At 58.9% G+C, this 13598-nt stretch overlaps 1 protein-coding gene and 1 long non-coding RNA gene across 3 annotated transcripts in view; one reads left to right on the top strand and one right to left on the bottom strand.

Annotated features, from left to right (window-relative positions):
* The window catches only part of Bahcc1 (BAH domain and coiled-coil containing 1), a 58864-nt gene that overhangs the window by 7022 nt on the left and 38244 nt on the right, over positions 1-13598 (bottom strand). Inside the window, 13 exon segments of the mRNA XM_037201317.1 lie at positions 990-1098; positions 1234-1309; positions 1408-1522; positions 1606-1753; positions 1833-1940; positions 2100-2401; positions 2484-2662; positions 3322-3614; positions 4564-4678; positions 7385-7513; positions 8113-8249; positions 8380-8582; positions 11738-12556. Of these exon segments, the coding sequence (XP_037057212.1) occupies positions 990-1098; positions 1234-1309; positions 1408-1522; positions 1606-1753; positions 1833-1940; positions 2100-2401; positions 2484-2662; positions 3322-3614; positions 4564-4678; positions 7385-7513; positions 8113-8249; positions 8380-8582; positions 11738-12556 (2733 nt within the window).
* On the top strand, positions 1669-6716 carry LOC119087008. 2 transcript variants are annotated; one of them, XR_005090423.1, is made up of 3 exons: positions 1669-1757; positions 1887-3282; positions 3446-6716. It is a non-coding gene; the product is annotated as an uncharacterized LOC119087008 (long non-coding RNA). The 2 variants fall into 2 exon arrangements; XR_005090422.1 differs by having other exon boundaries at positions 1887-6716.

Below are 13598 nucleotides of genomic sequence, written 5' to 3'. Positions count from 1 at the left end.
ACAGGCCCACACACAGGTCCACACAGGCCCACACACAGGTCCCACACAGGCCCACACACAGGCCCACACACACAGGCTCACACACAGGCCCACACACACAGGCTCACACACAGGCCCACACACACAGGCTCACACACAGGCCCACACACAGGCCTACACACACAGGCTCACACACAGGCCCACACACAGGCCCACACACACAGGCTCACACACAGGCCACACACAGGCCCACACACAGGTCCACACAGGCCCACACACAGGCCCACACAGGCCCACACACAGGTCCACACAGGCCCACACACAGGCCCACACACACAGGCTCACACACAGGCCCACACACAGTCCACACAGGCCCACACACAGGCCCACACACACAGGCTCACACACAGGCCCACACACAGGCCCACACACACAGGCTCACACAGGCCCACACACAGGCCCACACACAGGCCCACACAGGCCCACACACAGGCACACGCACACACAGGCCCACACACAGGCACACGTACACACAGGCACACATACACACAGGCCCACACATAGGCACACACAGCTTCCGGACACACACATACACACACACACTGGAGCGAAGACCTCTCTCTGCAAGTCCCCCTAGGAGTACCCAGTGGACTCTTGTCCATCTGCCCAATCATCTTTAGACCATGAGTCTTCCTGCCCTCAGGGCCTTCCATGTCCTGTTTTGCCCAGGGCAAATGGGCTGGGATGCACACTTGATGGATTTGGTGACCCAGGTACTGGGATTCTGGGCCTGCTGATTAGCTGGACATGGGAGTCTTCCCTCCTCACCTCTCACTTTCTCATGGCTACTGGTGAATTCATCTTACTGTCCGTCCACTTACAGCAGACCCAATCTGCCTTGCTCCAACCCCCAGGAGAGGCTGGACTGTGTGGGTAGGAGGAGCCCTTCCCTGGAGCTCTAAAGGTCACAGAGGGGCCTTGGCCCTAGTCCTGGCCTCGGGTGTACTTACCTCGAACCACATTGCCTGGATACAGGCACCGAGACTTCTGACTCCAGTAGGCGCAGACCCGGGTACCAGGCGGAAGGTACCTACTGGACTGTGGCCGGACATCAAGAACCTGCAGGGAGCCGTGGAACAGTAGCCTATGAACAGGAGGGTCGGGCCACAGGGCTCACTGCAGGGCCAGGCCAAGGTCTTCCTAGCGGTGAGGAGAAGCCACTCGGCTTGCCTCCCTAGGCAGGAGCCACCTTACCGCCTCCTGCAGCAGCTGCTCCAGTGAGTAGATCCGCTGCCGGTTCCCTCTCTCGCCCTCAATGACGATGCTGTAACTGAGGGCGTGGTAGGGGCACATGAGGCTCCTGCAGGAGTCCCGCTGCCCGACAGGTCACACCCAGCATGCATTCCTCCCACCAGGCCTGGGCCTCACATGTCGGGGGGCTGCAGAGTCCTGACGCTGCCGGCATACAGCAGGCTGTCCTCCTTAGGGATGAGCACAGGCAGACCGTCCTGCAGGTCCTCCTTGTGGATGGTGCAAGACCGTGCTGCAGGGGAGGACATCAGTGCTGGGCCTGGGCCCGCCCTCCATTCCCTCCCCCGTCAGCTGGCGCCTCTTCAGCCTGCTTACCCAGGGCGGCGCTCTGCTCTGCACTTAGCTGGACACTGGCCTCCTCCTCTTCCTCTTCCTCATCCGAGAAGCTGCTGTCGTCGTCAAACTCGAAGTCGTCCTCCACAGCGAAGCTCTTCAGCAGCCGGCTGACGGCTCGGCCCTGGCCCTAGGTGGACCACAGGGGTCAGGGGAGGAGGCTGGAGGGGCTGGGCCCCACTGGGCTCCGGGCCTGGGAGGGCTGCTACCTGCTTGCTGGCAGTCTCTCTCTTCACCTTCGTCAGCTTCCTGCTCTTTCCCAGGATGGCCTTGGCATTGCGGGCCGACAGGGCGATGGACAGGGCCCCATTCTTCCGCTGCTCAGGAGAGGACGGAAGACAGCAGTGAGGACCGGAACGGCTTCTCTCGCCAGCGTGGGCTGTGACTCGGGGTTGAGTGGGAAGGCGGGGAGGCCGGACTCTCCCCCTTTGGATGCCCACTGACCACCCTGATGCCCACTTGACCCCCTGGCCTACCCTCAGTACTGGCTGCAACATGGCGCTCTTGCGTGTGGCTCTCTTGAGGCGCTCACTGGCAAGTTTGCTGCCTTCCTCTCGGCAAGCAAAGGTCCGCGTGGGGCCGAAAAGGGCATCCCTGCTGGCGGCAGCCCCAGGCTCCGCACAAAGGCCACTTTTCGCCTTGCCCTTGGCTTTCTTCTTGCCCGGTGCACCTGGGGGCCTCCGCCCTGGTGCCCGCTCCAGCTTGGGGCCCCCCTTGCTTTTCACTGTCCGTCTTTTGATCTTAACCTCGCCCTCAGGACTGGATAGGCGGCAGGCCCCTGTGGGAGGGAGGGAAGTGGTCACTGGGACTCTGGTATACAGGGTACACGGTAAACCGGTCTGCTCTGGTTTCTTGGTTACCTAGCAAACCCTGCCTCTCCTTTTTCTTCTTGGCCTTTTGGTTAGCTTCCATCTTGACCACGGAGGAAGGTGAGGGTCCCAGCAATGCCACACCGGCCCCCGGGTGCAGCACCAACCCAGGCTCCCTGGGAGCCGCCTCCGTCCCCAGGAGTGCCTGGCAATCCTCACTGTCATAGCCGCTGCCTGGGGGACAGCAGAGAGAGCTTGGTAACTGATGTTGAACCTGGCTATTTGGGGTGGACCTAGGCAGTACGGCCAATGAAGACATCATCGTCCTCTGGGCTGCTCCGGGGTGGGGGCAGGAACCTGGGGTATTTGGCAGGAGAAGGGAATGGGGTTTTCTTTCCTGCAGTCCCACCTTGCAGAACTGAGCTCCTCTCTGGGGAGTCCCTCCCTCTCTGTGTCCGCTGGCCCAGCCGGCCCCTTGCTTCCTGCCCCCAAAGCAGCGTTTCCCTCTGCCTTCTCTCAGCCTCCGGCTCTGGAGGAGGAGCTGAGAGGGAGGAAGCATCTATTTGTCCAGGCTGTTTCTGGACTAGTCTGCTGGGGAAGGAAGAGATACCCCACCAACTCGCCGGATGCTGAGGGCAGAGGTGGGGGAGGCTATTTTTAATGTGTTTCCAGGGTGTGTCCAGAGCTTCTTGCTGCCCTGAACGGAGAACTACTGAGCCCTGGCCTGGAGACAAAGGCCTCTTCCCCAGCCTTTCTCAACAAAAAGTTGTCCCTGGACCTGTCCATCTCACAAACTCCACCTGGTTCCTGTGGTAGCCATGACCCCTGTGCACCCCTCCTTCAGCCCCAGGTGACCACGGCTCAGGCTTCAGTCACTCACACCACCAACTTGCCTGCCTCATGTGCCACAGCCACTGCTGGCTGGGCTGGGAAACTGGGCATCTCCCTGCCACTGTCCCCATCGGGGTGTGGCCGCTGTGCCGCCCCTGACACCGTGACACTCTTGCCTCTAGAGAGCTTCTGCCGGATGCGCCCACCTGGGGCAGCCTCTTTGCGCTGGAAGGCACCGAGGCCAGCGGGCAGCCCTTTGCTCTTGACTCTCGGCTTCAGCTGGGCCACCTTGTGGGCCACCGAGGACGCCAGCGCGGCCTGGCCAGCACTCTTCTTGCACCGGACCTTCTCCTGTGAAAGGAGGTGAGAGCTGCATGCTCGGCACGGCCCCAGCCGCAGCCCGACCTGCGTGTGGGTTTCCCGTCACCGTGGGGCCCAGAAAACAGCATCCCCGGGGACCTGCCCTGAAAAGGGCCCTGAGGACGTCTGGCCTGGGACAGGGGGCTGCCTACCGGGGCAAACACCACGCCCATCTACCTCCCCCCTCCCCCCCATTCAACTCCGGCTGGTAGAACAGGGGAAGCTGAGATCCGGAGAGCTCCTGTATATCATGGGTATATGCTGTGCGCTTTTGTGAAAAGAAAGAAGAGCTCCTCAGGCAGGGTGACCAGCCAGCGTCCCGCCCATGCCTACAGCCCGTAGGAGGCAGAGAGGGAGGACAGCTCCAAGTGTGGGAACAGCATGATCCACAGAGCAAGTTCTAGACAATCAAGGAGTATGGAGACAGAAACTGCCATCACCACCACCAGCAGCAAACCACCCCCAAAACAAGCAAGCGCGCGGGGGGGGGGGGAAAAAAACAAAAAACAACAAAAAAACCCCAAAACAGCCTTCTGATGTTGGAGGCAACAGGACCGGTAATCAGAGGCCCGGGACCTTGGAGAGTGAGAAAAGTGGGAGGGCCCAGGATTCCGCCCGGTGCCGTGGACGTGTCGAGAGTCAGGCACTCTGCGGGTTCCTATCCTCAGTACACTGCCATGCGTTTTACTTCTACTGGAGTGTGTACGTGGCAGGGGATGGCTCAGGGGACCAGTGACAAGCCACACAGGGGAAGCTGTTGCCAGTGAGGTGGAGCAACCGCCCCCCTGGCTACTACATCTGCATATCTGTGGCATCACTTCCTTTAATCAAGGTATCAGAGGCTCACGAACCCTGGCAGGTTCACCGAGCTCAATGCCTCATTCCTGACGCCGCATGTATGGTGCCCACCTGAGGTGAGGGCGGAGGTCTGGAGACTCACCGAGGAGGCCGACTGCAGGCCTGGGTAGGCACTCTTTTCCAGTTTGCTTCTCTTCCTCGTGGGCTCGTCACCGCGTAGCTCGGCACACAGCAGACTTAGGCTAGCACGCACAGCCCTAGGGGGAAGGCAGTGGTGGGCACAAGGCCAGCCCAGCAGCCGGGCCTGGGTAGCATCCTTCACACAGTCCCCGGGCGTGTCCCGAGGGGCAGCCCATGTGCCGGACACGGTCTCCCGTCTCACCTGCTAAAAGCAGGCACTGGGGGTGTCCAGCCAGTACTGAGCCTCCCGGCCAGTCCCTCCTGCCTACTGACTACCACCAGCTCCTGGTGGTCCTTGGGGCAAGGCTGTGCTGGAGATAAGACGTCTTTCCCTTCCTCCACTCATCTTTCCTCCCTGCTGGGTTGGAATGCCCTTGGGGTGTCCAATCATGAGCCAGTGACCTAAGGCCCAGGCAGAGGGATTTGGGAGCTGGTGAAGACATTGGGGGTCCCTGGGATACACCCCAGTACTTGTGAGTCAGGGTTGTGTAGTAACTATCTAACCTCAGTGTTTGGGGTCTGTGGCCTCACTCTCCACCTGGAATATGGGAGAGTAACATAGGCTCCTGTCTGTGGAGCTGGGGTAGGGAATCACTCAAGTCTGGGTTTGGCCCTCAGGATATGGCCAAGTAGAGGCACACACCTGTAGTCCCAGTGCTTAGAGGCTGAAGCAAGAGAGACTATCAGAGCCAGGCAGGAAGACCTGGTCAGACCTTGGCTTTGAAAAAAGGCGGGGAGGGAAAAGGATATTGGGATACAAATATGGTCCACTTCCGGCAGGGCCAGGGTGAGGACAATAGGCAGGAGTAGTGGACTCCTAATCCTAGACCTCAGAGGCTTGCTGGGGGGCCGGTCCTCGGTTTAGGATCCTGTAAAGGAGGCTCACACATCAGTGTCCATTTTCCAGATGGGACCAGGAAACTGGTTCAATTTTCTTGGGGGTGTCGGCCAGTACTGAGCTTCCTAGTCGGTCCTTTCTGGCTGCTGAAGCTCATGGTGGCTTCGGGGCCCTCCCCGAAACTCCTCCAGCTTTAATTTCCCCATGTCCCATGGTGAGCTATCTCCTCTAGGCTGATAGTTAGGTCAGGGGTCAAGATAGTCAAGCAGCTAGGAGGAAACAGAGGGATCCTGCGTGATCCCTCTATATGGCCTGAGTCTCATGTGGGCAGGCTTATGTCTCCCAGACATCCCAGTGTGCTCAGTGTATGATTCCGTTTCCTTCCCAGTACCCCACTTCCCACGAGGAAACCAACACTGCTTGTCTGCCTGTGGCTGGGCAGAGGCTGGGCTATGGCCTCCCACCTGCCAACCCCTTAGCCCTCACAGTGCAGAAGGAAACTGGGTGCTCAGGAAAATGGGGACTGAGGGCCTGGCCCAGCCCTGACCTCATACGGCCAGACACCACTCTCCACTTCCTGTCCGGCAAGGAGGCTGGACCTGTGAAGGCAGAGGCGACTAGGCAGGAAGCCCCTGCCGCTCCGGGAGCCTCCTTGACCCCCGTTTCCTGCCGCCTTTCCTGGCCTCACACTTCCTGCACGGAGGAGGCCTAGCCCTGGGGCCCAGGGCCTGCTACCTCAATGGGTTCTAGAACAGGGCTTGAGAGCCCAGACAGAGGCTGAAGGTGGGGAGACTGCCAGGAAACCCACTCTTCGGAAAGAGAGGAACCTGGCTGTGGATCCTTCCCAGCCTCAGGCTGCTTGCTGACTTCTCTGGGTCACGGGAGAACTTGGCTGCAAGGTGGCCACAGGTTAAGCTTACTTACTGGAATTTAGGCTAGAGTCTAGCATGGGCAATGTGGCTAGAGCTGGCCAGGGACAGAGAGGACAAGGTTTGGGGGTACATTATTGCCCTCGAGCAGGCTCCCCAATGTCCTCCACTGGACCTCAGCCTCCAGGGGCCTATCCTGCTCAGCAGTCCCCAGGCTACAGACTGTTCTCAAAGGAAGGCCCTTGAGGTCCCTGCTGGGTGACACCTGGGTAGGACAACGGGACATCTCAGTGAGGCCCCCCAGCCATATGGTGAATCCCCTCCATTGCCTGCAGCCCACACAAACTCCCCCGCCCATAACCTTCTCTGCATTTGCTAATGTTTTGTGACATAAAGCCCTGAGATTAATTTTTTGCCTCTGTCTTAATTGAAGGAACCATTTAGTGCCGATTTAACTATTATTACCAAATCATCAGGATTGATGCAGTGCACACGCGTGTGCGCCAATCGTGTTTGGAGGAGCTCGGAGGATTTATGCAAATGGGCCTGCCGGGAGAGGCAATTTGTAGCCTAGAAGGACAATTATACCCGGCCCGGGAGTGCGCCAACGACTGCGCCGGGCGGGTAATGGATAATAACATCGCGCGGCAGCCGTGAGCAGCAGCGCAGCGTGACCAACGACTTTATACAGTGCAGATAAAGAGCCTTTTACGCAACGCCGCCTCGTATGCAAGGGGCCAGGGCTGGCTGGCGGCTCTGGTGGGGTGATGCCACCGCCTTAGCCACAACCAGGTCCCCAAAGTTGGTGGAGCCAAGCCTAGGCCGTGGCTTCCCAGGAGGGGGCGCTGATGCTGACGGCCACGCCGGGAAGACCATGTCGGTACTGGATGGTGCCAGTCCCCAGCAGGGATCTATCTGTTGGACACTTGTCAAGGCCTCAGGTTCTGAGAGGGGACACACCAGGCCTTCAGACGTTGTGTGCAGGGAGCCAGCAGTTCCTGACGCCATAGAGGAACTGTGACCCTCCGTGGTGCCCAGGCCTGTCCCACACTCCTGTCCCCATACTCCAGACTCACCTGGCTTTCCTGCCTTCACTCCTGGCAAGCTGGCCCCCGGGACGCAGAGTGGGCAGCGAGCTTGAATGTTTGCGCTTCCTTGGCCGGCCAGGTCCCCGCCGTGCAGGACTCCGTGAGCTCTCCTCTCTCCTGAGGGTCACAGGGGGTATGTTAGAGACTTCAAAACACTCCATCCCGAGGCCCACTGGAGGGCACTGCCCCGCAGAGGCATGTTGGGACAACAGTACTCGCCAAGCGTCATGGGTGGCAGGTTGGAGAGGCTCAACTAGGTCCCTGCTGCCCGAATCTGTGTAGGAGGGCAGCACTCTCCTGCTGCCCGAATCTGTGTAGGTGGGCAGCACTCTCCTGCCTCATCTGGGGTCTAACTGCCTTGCACACACTGGCCAGGAGGCTCCCATTGCCCCTCATGCAGCTGAACACGTTTCTTCTCTCCTGGAGTAGGTCCCAGCTCCCTGATGGCTTCCTAGTCCTCAGTCACACTCAGTGGCTTTAGCCACCATGGCCACTGCCCCACCGTCTTGCGGACAGGCCTCTATACGCTGCCTCTGCTGAATGACCGGCTCGTCCACCCAGACTTTGCCCCTCGGTTTGTCAGCCCAGGTCTCCAGGCCGTTCCAGCTCAGCCTCTGCCCACAAGGTGGCAAACAAGGCCAGGAGCTGCCCTGCAGAGCCTCCCCATGCACTGGGCTAGTAGGGAACAAGGGTGCCACCCCCACCAGGTGCCATACTCATGGTCATGCCTGCGCTGCAGGCGCGCCAGCTCCCGCTGCTTCTCCTTGTAGCGCCTCTGCAGCTCTGCCAGCTGCATGCGCATCTCCACTTCCTGTGTGTCCAGGCGGTCGATGGCAGCCTTCAGGGGACATACCTGTGTGCGAGAGTTCAGGAACCTGAGCACTGTGACCAGGCCGCAGGGTGGTGTGGGAGGCAGCCAAGGCATGCAGAGCTCTTCCCACCTGTCACGGCACTGGGTAGTGTGTGTCAGGGTTCTCACTTACGGGCTTGGTTTTCGGGGCCCAGGTGTCCTTGCGCTGCAGGATCTGCATTCTAGGGGTGAGCCTGGGGCCTCTGTCTGGGTCGGCAGCTGGGGCCTGCGGTGAAGTGACTGAGTTGTCCAGGCTAGCAGCCTCCACCAGGGACCAAGCTGTGGCCAGTGTGGCCAGGTGCTGCAGGTTGAAGGCCAGCACATCCTCATCCTCTGCTGGAGGGAGAGGTAGGGGTCACACGCTACCCCTCCAAGAGGCTTTGGTGTCAGCTCCCTTCCCAGCAGTCCCAGCCCGGAGCTGCCCAAGTTCCTCAGGATGTGAGAACCGAGGGTGGAGCCAAACCACAGGGAACAGCCTGCCTGCCAGGCCACAGTGCAGGGCGAGCAGGTCCACGCAGGCCCAGGACAATGTCTACAGGCCTGCACGTGTGCACCGCTCTTCTGGACACTAGGAAACGAGCCGACTGAGGACGATGAGGCTTACACCTCAAACCAAGCACAAAACCAGGCAGGCCGATTCTCCTCAAATCCGGTGCAGCTGAGCTGTGCCCTAGAGCCTGACTTAGAGTCACGTGCAGCTACCCACTCCAGCCTGTCCTACAGTCCATCCACCCTTCCACCAGCATGAGTTAGCAGCTAACCACAGAAGGAAAACCTGGGTTGGGACAGGGCAGAGGGTAGCATGGATTCAGGGAAGAGACTTGGGGCACAGATGCCGTGAAGGACTGGGGATGACTGAGCTGATCCCACAAGGACATCTAAGAAGGGTCACAGACGCAATCCAGGAGGAGCCCAGTGGGGTCTGAGTGGAACAGCAACACCCCACCCACCCACCCCGGGGCAGCAGGCACCGGATCACTCTGGTCAGTCGCACTGACCACCTTCTGCACCGGAAGGAAGTGAGGCTCCTCAGAGACAGCTGAGGCTAGAGGGCTGCGGGGTGACTCTGGAAAGCAAGGAGGGGCTCCGAGCGTGACGACGGGGGCACGCGGAGCACACCCAAGGGCTCCACCACCCAGACCCAGGCAGTTTGGTCATCAGAACCAAGGGTGACAGCAACGGACCACTGCAGCTGAAGACTCTACACCAGGAAGGGCGCTGAGGTCAGAATGGCAATGCAGAGAGGAAGAGGCCTCCACAGCTCCACGGCGCCTCTGCACCAAGGTTCCGCACCACTGAGGGGCAGGCGAGAATCATCTGCACCAGGCGAGCCCAGACCACCAGTGACAAATCAAAACTTCAGCCCTCTTGACAGTGGACAGATGCCTTGGAGAGGTGAACACAGCTTGCCCTGGAGGCCCAAAATTGTGCTACTGGAATCTAGTCAGCAGGAACATCAGGGAAGCCCAGCGGAGCTGCCCCACGGTGATGGGGAACACCCATGTCAAGTACATGCGGCAGGAGGAGGCAGGAGGAGGCAGGAGGAGGCAAGGGTTCACAACACAGGGAAAGACTGGAAGACCAAGGACAGTCTCCCTTAAACGCTGCTTCTGGCTGGGCAGTGGTGGCTCACGCCTTTAAGCTACACTTGGGAGGCAGAGTCAGGTGGATCTCTGTGAGTTCAAGGCCAGCCTGGTCTACAGATCGAGTTCCAGGACAGGCACCAAAATTACACAGAGAAACCCTGTCTCGAAAAGAAAAAAAAAGGGGGGGGGCTGCTTCTGTGATGCCAGGAGGTATCTGCACAGGCAGCTGGCAAATACCGAAACCTTTCAGCATAACTTTTTACCGTGGGATACCTTGCAGCCTAGACACAGGTTGTAGGTCCCTAGCAACGAGAGAGGAAGCAGGCCTGGCTTTCTCTTTAAGAGGAGGGCGGCAGATTCCTTCACCATCTGCAAACCTAAGTCAGATGTGAACCCTATACTCCTTCCTTTGCCGTGGGTGCCCTTGAGGCCAGGACTTGGCACAGAGGGCTCTGCCAGGCCTGGGCCACCCAAGGGTCTCCCTTTTTTCCGGTACCAGCAGCCTGGCTCAGCACCTACTCTTCCCATTTGTCTCCTCTCAGATTGTTTGGTGGAAGAAGCTGGCCTGAGTGACTTCGTAAAGCTACGATTCCAGCAATGGCTTAGGATCAGTCCATTACGGGGCCGGGAGAAGGGTAGGGTATGGTACTCTAGGAGGACCAGGTAGGTGGACATGGCATAGCTGGGCAGCTGCTAGGACTCTACTTTGTGGGATCACACTGTGACTGAAGCCACAGCACGGCTTGGCAGCTACAACACCCACACTGGATACGCACCCCACCCCCGTACAGCTAAAGGTATTTACTCCATGAATGGACTCCAGTCTTGCCAGCATCCACAGGCAGTGTGGCAAAAGCAAACCCTGTGCCCAGCATCTGATTGGTGTCTCACGAGTCCCCCTCACGCTACTGTACAACCTTCCTATGGGAGGCCCTGGTAGCTTGGCTTTGACACAGGGCACCCCACATGACTCCAGTGAGGCCTCAGCAGGGGTCCAGCCAGGGTTCCTGGTCTCTCAGGCTCTCAAGCTACTCCAGGGCCTGTACTTCCTGGCACTGCCCATCCCCTCCCCCGTAAGAACAGGGGCCTACAGGAAAATCAGTTTTACAAGAACATTCCATCTATCTCCTCAGAACGCAAAGACACAGGGGCCTTGGGAGCTTTAGGCAAAAGGAAAACACAGTTGAACCCGAAGACTTTGTACATTTTGCTATAAATAACATGCTGAACAATGGCTGGCTGGGTGCTCCTCAGTGAGGGACTTCCTTTGCAGCCCCAAGGGAAATGCTGTTTCCTTGGCACTGAGGTGGGGGCTTCAAGCACAGGGCAGCTGGGGCCTGTGGGGTCTCTCTGCTGAGTAGACTGTTCGGGCTCCAGGCCTCATCCTATTGTACTTCTCTGAGGGCCTCTAAGTGGTTGGCTGGGTGAGTAAGAGCACCTTGTCCCAGAAGTCGGCCTGAAGCAGGAAACCCTGCAGCCGCAGCCTGTGAGATATATGGGAACCCTCCTGAGGCTTAGGGGTTCAGCGATCCCAGTCTGGTGCCACCTCCCTGACAAAGCAGTAGACTGGGCTTCCTGGCCCCTCTCCTGCTCCTAGGCCCTCATCTAAACCTCTGCCTCAGGTCTCAACATCTTCTGCTTGAACCTGCCAAAGAGGAGTGGTCCTAGTCCCAAAGGTCCTGCCCAGAGTCAGTGGCTCCTCCAGGCTAGAGTGGATTCTGTGGCAGCTGGCACAGCTGCATCTGATTTCCATGAAGGAGGACCCATGGGGGCAGGAAGATCCCCTCCCTGGGGTTTTCCTTTCTTCAGGGACAACTGCACCAGGTCAAGGCTACTACTATCCATGTCTGACCTGAGGGTCCAGCTCCCAGGGTTCCAGGGAAGGATGCTGCAGCTGGGGCTCACCTTGCATGGCCAGTTCGCTCTTCTGCCGCTGGATCTCCAGGTCAGCTAGCTCACTGAGCAGGGCAATCCCATGAATCCCTGAGGTATGGGGCAGAGGGGCCGTGCTGAGGGGCACCGAGGCTGCTGGGGTCTGAGGATCTGGCAAGTTGATGTCAGGTAGGTCCCCTAGGTCCACAGTGGCAGCCACCAAGGCATCCAAGCCTGGCAGCGCTTTGGGTGGTGGGTGGCTGTGGTTGGGAGTCCCCCAGTCCTCCTCTGAGTCCCCCCCATTCTCCTCCAGCTGGGCTTCCTCCTCCTGCAGCTGGGCAGCATCAGTGACCTTCTGTGAACCTTCATCCTTGTCCAGGGCAACTGGGCTCCCTGCTATCTGTTCCAGTGCTTGAGGGGTAGCCCCCGCAGGGGGCCGTAGCACCCCCTGATCCATAGTCCTCTCGTTTTGCATCCCTCCCTGAGTAGAATTAGTCTGGCCAGTAGCCTCAGTGCCCCCTCCCTCAAGGAGGTCTCCAAATCTCAGTGCTTGTAACCCTTCAAGTGGACTGGGGTCCTCTGCCTTTCCTGGTGGGAGTCCCTGCTCGACAGGGTGGGGTATGATGGCAAGGTCCTGGGTGGTCTCCCTGGCCCTTGAGAGCAGCCCGGGCTCCTCTAGGCTCCTGGGACTGCAGTGGGGTGGCTCCCCAGGTAGGAACGTCCTTGTGGGCTCAGGCCGAGTCCCTGGGGTAGTGGTTTGCATAGTTTTGGGGTCTGGGAGGTCAGAGGAGTGCACATCTGCAGGGAGGGAGAAGTCCACACCAGCCGTGGGGGCCAATCCTGGAGGCAGGTCTGTAAAAGAAGGTACAGTGAGGCGCCTGCTGGGAACGGCAAAAACATGTCCCCACTACAGGATGGGGAACAGAAGCTTCCTGGCCTGAAGGACACGAGACACATGGATGCAGGCCATGCTACTCTGAGGTGAGGCTTCAGAACCAGCACCAATCAGGGACCCACAGGGATGGACCCTCAGGAGCAGCTCTGGTGTGGCTGTCTGGGAAAGAGGGTTTGGTTTTGGTTTTTGGAGACAGGGTTTCTCTGTGTGGCCCTGGCTGTCTTGGAACTCACTGTAGACCAGACTGGCCTCGAACTCACAGATCTGCCTGCCTCTGCCTTCCCAAGAGCTGAGATTAGAACCAGCCTGGCTGGAAAAGAGAGGTTTTTTTTTTTTGGTTTTTCGAGACAGGGTTTCTCTGTGTAGCTTTGCGCCTTTCCTGGAGCTCACTTGGTAGCCCAGGCTGGCCTCGAACTCACAGAGATCCGCCTGGCTCTGCCTCCCGAGTGCTGGGATTAAAGGCGTGCGCCACCAACGCCCGGCTGGAAAAGAGAGTTTTTAAATCACGGTATTTGAATTGGGGTTTTCTCTGATCTAAAATAAGTTGGCAGTATGAGCGGCATTATGTCCTATTAATTTAAGACGAAACAAAACAAAACACTCAAACACAAGACCTCTGCTGACTCGGCCTCCTTACTATGGAACTGGGACAGGCTTTATGTTCATCAGATGGGTTTCCAAAGTGCTCAGCCTGATTCAGAGAAAATCATAGGCTACTAGGAAGGTGGTGGGTGGCAGACACAGGATCCCAGCACAGCCACTTTCCTTGCCTCAGGCAGGGCAGACTGTTTCTCTGGCCCAAATGGTGACACTGTCCCTTCGCTCAGCTTTGTTAAAAACCTGGGGTTCCTGGCTGGGGACGGGTCCCCAGTCTGATGCCACCATCTGTGGCAGGCCAGGCACGCCACCCCTCACCGCTCCCTGCACTGGCCAGTGGACGGGGTGGATCTTGTTCTTATTTGGCCCCATTTACCCAGAGTAGAGGTGGCCTAGATCTGG

The sequence above is a fragment of the Peromyscus leucopus genome, chromosome 8b, assembly GCF_004664715.2.
Source record: "Peromyscus leucopus breed LL Stock chromosome 8b, UCI_PerLeu_2.1, whole genome shotgun sequence".
In the NCBI taxonomy this organism is placed as follows: Eukaryota; Metazoa; Chordata; class Mammalia; order Rodentia; family Cricetidae; genus Peromyscus; species Peromyscus leucopus.
This window is presented reverse-complemented; position numbering and strand designations above follow the sequence as displayed.